The sequence below is a fragment of the Phoca vitulina genome, unplaced genomic scaffold (genome assembly GCF_004348235.1).
Source record: "Phoca vitulina isolate PV1807 unplaced genomic scaffold, GSC_HSeal_1.0 scaffold83, whole genome shotgun sequence".
In the NCBI taxonomy this organism is placed as follows: Eukaryota; Metazoa; Chordata; class Mammalia; order Carnivora; family Phocidae; genus Phoca; species Phoca vitulina.
This window is the reverse complement of record NW_022589786.1, coordinates 3,238,971-3,244,970: the sequence shown is the minus strand read 5'-3', so window position 1 is coordinate 3,244,970 and position 6,000 is coordinate 3,238,971. Positions and strand designations below refer to the sequence as shown.

The 6,000-nt window shown below is 59.3% G+C and overlaps 1 protein-coding gene across 3 annotated transcripts in view; it reads left to right on the top strand.

Annotated features, from left to right (window-relative positions):
- The window catches only part of PDGFRB (platelet derived growth factor receptor beta), a 36,467-nt gene that overhangs the window by 11,741 nt on the left and 18,726 nt on the right, over nt 1–6,000 (top strand). For 2 of the 3 annotated variants that reach the window (XM_032395301.1, XM_032395302.1), the window contains exons 2-4: nt 3,586–3,631; nt 4,807–5,130; nt 5,654–5,920. In XM_032395301.1, coding sequence (XP_032251192.1) covers nt 3,592–3,631; nt 4,807–5,130; nt 5,654–5,920 — 631 coding nt within the window. In that variant the 5' untranslated portion in view covers nt 3,586–3,591. Of the gene's footprint in view, nt 1–3,585; nt 3,632–4,806; nt 5,131–5,653; nt 5,955–6,000 lie in introns of those variants that run through there. The other variant, XM_032395303.1, reaches the window with a different exon arrangement.

Here is a 6,000-nt window from a genome sequence, read left to right as displayed (position 1 = left end):
CGCACGTGCACAGCTTGGCCGGGGCTGGGTACACATGGGCTGTGTGGCCCGCGTGCGCCCCGCCCCGGGCGTGTGGGAGAGCGCGCAGGCAGCAGTCTGTGCCGGGCGCCGGGGAGCCGTGTGCACGTGGGTTTGGTGTGGGCACGCACGTGTGCAGTGCCTGCGTGAGGGCTGGGCACACACATGGCCCGGTGCACACGGGTGTGTTTCCGAGCAGCGTGTGAGTGAGCGCGTAGGCAGGGCTCTGTGGCGTGTGTGCACATGCTCGCCATGTGCAAGCCTCCCTCCCCGGCAGCCACGGAGGCCCTCCTCGCTGGCCTCCTTGTGTCGTGGGAGTCTCGGGACCCCGAGGGAGGGAAGCTGCTGCTGGCGGATGTGGCCAAGAGGGACTGGATTTATTTAGATTTAGGTGGTGGGAAAGAAGTGGAGACTCATAGGATCTGGAAAGATGGAAGGCTGGGCTCAGAATGATTCCCCAAGCATGCCTGCTCCCCGGACTTGGGGTCCACATTCTGCTCCCCCAAGCGGGTCCTTCTGATTCACTATGAGGAGGGGGGCAATGACTCCATCTTTGGACCCCTGTCCCCCCACCCCCAACCTGGCCAAAATAAGAGGAATCATGAGGTCTTCCTGGCACTCAGCACTCTCCTCATGGGCAAAGGGGGGATCCCTGAGAGTCCCCTCCCTCTGTCTGCTTCAGGGGCCTCCCCAGGCAGGAGAGTATGGCAGGTAGGAGGGTGCCTGCATCCTGACTGTGACATCTGCCTTGTCCCAGGTGACTCCTCCCTGGAGGGCAGCCCTCCCCCTGAAGAAGGGGAAGTTGTCAGAGGCAAGCCCACAACCTCTGAAGTAGCTGCTTGGGCCTCTCTGGGGTTGGCTGGCACCACAGCAGCCTCTGAGAAGCACAGAGGTCCATAGGCATGGGGTAAATAACTGGGGGTATCAGGGAGTCATCTAAGATGGCCCCGGGAGTTTAGGTCTGGGTTCCCCCAAACTCTACTCTCGTTCTTCCCAGTCCTCCTGTTGTCCACACCCCCCTTTCTCTTGCCGCCTCCCGTGTTTCCATATCACCTGTTTGTCTCAAAGTCCCCTGAAAGACTGGCTAACTCCTAATTGTAGAGATAGGAAAAGTGAGGCCCAGAGAGGGAAACAATTTGTCAAAGTCCGCACAGCATGTCTGTGACCAAATGGTCAAGGAAATTCAATCTGTTGAATGAGACGGGTTATGGATTATCAAATGACTCCAGCCTCAGTAATGTAGCCCCCTCCTTCTCATCGGCCCTCACTTCCCTAAACCACCCCAGCAGGAATAACAGTGACCAGAACCTTCTCTCTGGCCAGTCAAAAACACAGTTTTAGAACAAGGGTAGCTCTTTGAGTTGCCCCATCCAAACCTCTCCCTGTATTCATGGGGAGAAACTGAGTCCCAGAGAAGGTGGGAGACACGCTGAGTCTCACGGTGAGTCTGAGGTCCCTTGTGACTGGAGCCAAAATGCTCATTTCCTAGAGCGAGAAGTCAGTCCAAGATCCCTGGGGCATCTACACTCACCCTGAGCTCTTCTGCCCAGCCTATCCTCTCCCTAGCCTGATTCTGCCTTTTCGCTGTGTGACTAGGCCACGATTCTGTCCCTCTCTGGGCTGCTGCCCGTTCAAGAAGGCCTCTCCTCGCTCAGAGTCTGAGACTCTGAGCTGCCCTCAGCCCCAGGCCCAGCAGGAGAGGAGCCAGGGTCAGGGGAGCTGGGGGCCCAGCCTGCAAGGCCCAGCCTTCCAGAGCCAGGCCAGCCCTGGTTGCAGTGACCTCCCATCTCCAGGCCAGCCGACCAAATTCCTCCTTTAGAATAATAAACAGTGTGGCCAGCCAGGGAGGCTGGGAGGGGAGGGGCAGGGAGGCTGAAATGACCCCCTCCCCCAGCCTTGGCTGCTAATGATTTTCTTTGGCTGAGACCTCAGGCAGGAACGGGGGAGCCAGAGGGGCACCCACCGAGGGGCAGATGGGCCTCTGTGGGGGCTGCTGGTTCTGCCTCGGCACTGCTCCCTCCTGCTGGCGCAAGACTGGCATCCAGCTGGAGGGGCTGGGGCGGGAGGGATGGGAGTGGGAGTGCTGTGGAAGGGCGGGGCTTCGGGTCTGGAACAGTTGAGAGAGAGGAAGGGGGCGGGGGAATGAAGAGACCCTCAGGCAGGCCGGCCCGAAGGGACGGGGAAAAGGAGGAAGGGCAGAGCAGAATTGCTCACAGAGCTTCTTGGGGTGCTGGGCAGAGCTGAGCCTGGGGCCCAGCAGTAGGTGGAAATGCAGCCCCAGCGTGAGTGGCACACTCCCCGTCATCCCATTTTGAGAGCTGGAGACTGAGGACACAGGAGGCAGCCCCAGTGGGGCTTAGACCCGAAGCCCAGCCCTGGCTTGGAAAGTAAAGGGCCGGGATGGGGAGCGGAGTGGGGGCCGTCTGGGCGTGGCCTGAGGAGCCGGGCCGGCTGGGCAGCCTCTCAGGGAAGTCAGCAGACCCGCAGCTCGGGAGGCTCCCTGTGCCTGGTCACGTGCTCACTTCCTACCCCTGTCCGCCTCTGGCCTCTATCGATGCTGTAGACAGACCCCTGCCAGCTCGGCTATTGGTGCTTATCTGGGATCCTCAGATGGCGCTGCCAAGGGCAGGGATGGAGCAGAGACCCACCTAATTCAATCCGTCTCCCTGTGTCCCTGCTTCGGTCTCCTGCTGCTGCCTTCACTGTGTGCTTCCTCCCTCTCGGTCTCTGTGTCTGTCTCTCTCTGCCTCTATCATTCCGGGTCTCTTTGTCTCCCTCCTCAACAAGCTCTGCTGTGTCATCCTGCGCAAACTTCTATCCCATCCAGAGCCTTGGTTTCCCTGTCTGGACCCTGGGGGTGGGGGTGGGGGGACTTGGACTCAGTAGTCTCCAAGGACCTTTGAAGCCTTGCCATGCAGTGGGGCTTCCCCTGGGTTCAGCCCCTGGCCCCTCTCCCCTAGGCCTCCCTGTGCTGCTTGGGGCTGCGTAAAGGGGGCCCAAGCATGGGGGTGCCCCCCCACATTCCGCAGTCCTGACTCCCCCGCTTCCCTTCCCACAGCCGCCTCCACTTCCTGTTGTGCTTTTGGAGCCTGTGGGAGTTCTCTGGGTTCTGGCTTTCCCCCTCCTGCTCCCCCAGGCCTTTCATCACGCTTTCCCAAATATTTGTCCTGGCAGATAAGAGCCTGGTATTGAAACTGTCACCCGGAGGACTGGCTGTTGGAGCTGGCGGGCCCCTGGACACCATCCAGCCCGAGTCCCCCACTCCCATTGTGCATACAGAGAAACTAAGGCCCAGAGAGGCCTGGGTTCAGCCAAGGCCACTGGAGAGGTAGAGGCAGAGCCAAAGTAGGGTCCACGCACCCTGAGGCCCAGCCCCGTGCAGGGGGAGGGGACTCTGGGGCATGAGTGCCCTCTTGATCATGGGACATGGGTGACTTCTGACTTCAGCCCCACAGACATGGGAGCTGGGTGGTCTAGGCTGGGGTTTACTCTGCAGGACCCAGGTGCTAAGTCCGATTTGCAATGACTCTGCCCACTCTGAGCCCTGACCCCTATTTAACTCTGCAGGACACCATGCAGCCTCCGAGCACCATGCCGGCTCCTGTCCTCAAAGGTAGGTACACTGTGGCTTCCAAGTGTCATTCCAGCTCCTGTCGTCAAAGGTGGAGGGGGCTCCCAGGGAGCCACTAAGCAGAACCCTGGAGCTGGCAGGGGCAGTGCATGCTAGCACTGGGGCCTGGGAGCCCAGGGGCACCGTTGTGCTCTTGAGCCTCAATTTCCTGCCTTTCCAGTGGTGCTCAGTGGAGGCCTCCTTCTACTGTCCACTCAGCTCAGAAACCTCGGTGGACCCCTGCTTGTCCAGAGCCATTAGCTCAGATCCTTTGCTCAGCCCTCCGTACCCCATGCCTCCTCACCAAATGTCCCCACCCCACTTGCTAACAGTCACCCCAGTGTCCCACCTCTTCCCAGCACTCTTTGGTATCAGCCTGGCTGGTCTGCTTCCGGTCTGGGGCTCCCCTCCCCTGCCTGGATCCCTCACTGCCTATGAGCTCCCAAGTCCTGGCTGGGCTTCTGCTAGCACACCCTTCCCTCACTACTGCCTGTTCCATGCAGTCGGTGCTCCAGGGCTGGGCGGCTGACCAGGCAGCCAACGGTCACTGGCCATCAGTGACCAGCCCATGGCCTACCGAGGATGGCTGGCTGGCTGGCTGAGCATCTGTGGGCTTGGGGGACGTGGCTTACAGAATCCTTCCCAGAGGGCATCAGCAGGGCGAGAGGAGCCAATCATTTGACACCCCGCCCGAGTTCCCTCCAGCCCCCGGGGGGGCTGCTGATTCTCTCCTGTCCTGTCTTCCCTACTCTGAGCTACCCTGCCCCACCCTCCCCAATCAAGACCACTTCTGGGCTTGGGTGGAACTCGGGCAGCTGGGGCAGCTGGAGGGAAGGGGCTCAGAAAGTGACCTGGGAAGTAATGCAGGAACTGGAGGCCTGGGAATTGCTTCCCGAGGATTTCCTGATGCCTTTGGGAGAACATGCCCACAGCCTGAACACAGCATAGCTGGAGGACTCTGAAGCCTGGGATCTAGAGGCACTAAGATCAGGAGGCCAGGAGGCTGGACTGGAAGGAGTCCCTGGGGCCCGGGCACTGGGCAAGCAGGCTTAAGAGCCATGGGTTCCAGTCTGTGTCGGATTAGGGAGGTGTGGTCTTCAAGGACAGTGCAGATATGGCCTCCCCCAGGGTCCGCCGAGAGGAGAGGTGCTGATGCTCTGATGCCTTTTCTCCCGAAGGCCAGGTGCTGTTGCTGCCCCTCCTGTTGCTGCTGGGCCCACAGGCCTCCTGGGGCCTGGTCATCACACCCCCAGGGCCAGAGCTTGTCCTCAATGTCTCCAGCAACTTCGTTCTGACTTGCTCGGGGCCCGCTCCAGTGGTGTGGGAACGGATGTCCCAGGAGCCCCTGCAGAAAATGACCAAGACCCAGGATGGCACCTTCTCCAGCACACTGACACTGACCAATGTCACTGGGATAGACACGGGAGAATACTTTTGCACCTACAAAGGCTCCCATGGGCTGGAGCCTGGTGAACGAAAACGGCTCTACATCTTTGTGCCAGGTAAGCGCCCCCGCCTGCATGCTCACTCCCTGACTTCTCTCACCTGCAGGCGTCTGGGGGGAGCTGAGAGTGCTTAGTGACATTGTGAGACACGGCCAGCTTAGACATGCAGACGAATCATGGAATCCAGCCTGGCTCAGTCCAGGAGTATGTTCACTCCCCACCCCTGGGTCTGGAGATCTGACTGCTCCCTGCCAGCCCACCCCGTTCCTGGCTCCCCAGAACTCTGCCTTTTCAGCAGGTTCCAATATGCTCTCTTTTGGGACTCCACATCCCATCTTTCCCATACTCCAAGCTCTGGGTACCAGCTACCCTTCAACTTGTGGCTTATCTTCTTTCTCACCCTGGTGCTGACCATATCAAATGTTAAAACTAGAAGGGACCTCTGAGAGCGTCCTTATTCTGTAATGGGAAGACTGAGGGCCAGAGAGGGGAAGACACCTGCTCAAGGTCACAAAGAAATTCAGGGGATAGGCAGAAAACCAGTTCCCCTGATCCTCATTCTTGGCCCCACACCTGGCAGATCCCATGATGGGTTTTCTTCCGGTCGACCCCGAGGAACTATTCATCTTCCTCACGGAAATAACTGAGATCACAATTCCGTGCCGAGTGACAGATCCGAGACTGGTGGTGACACTGCATGAGAAAAAAGTGGATATTCCACTGCCCATCCCCTATGACCACCAACGTGGCTTCTCTGGTACCTTCGAGGACAAGACCTATGTCTGCAAAACCACCATCGGGGACAAGGAAGTGGATTCTGAAGCCTACTATGTCTACAGCCTCCAGGGTGAGCCCCCTTTCTGGCCTGATGCTCAGCAGAGGCAAGTATGACCCTCTGCAGAGGTAGAGCCCTTTCCAGCTTACGAA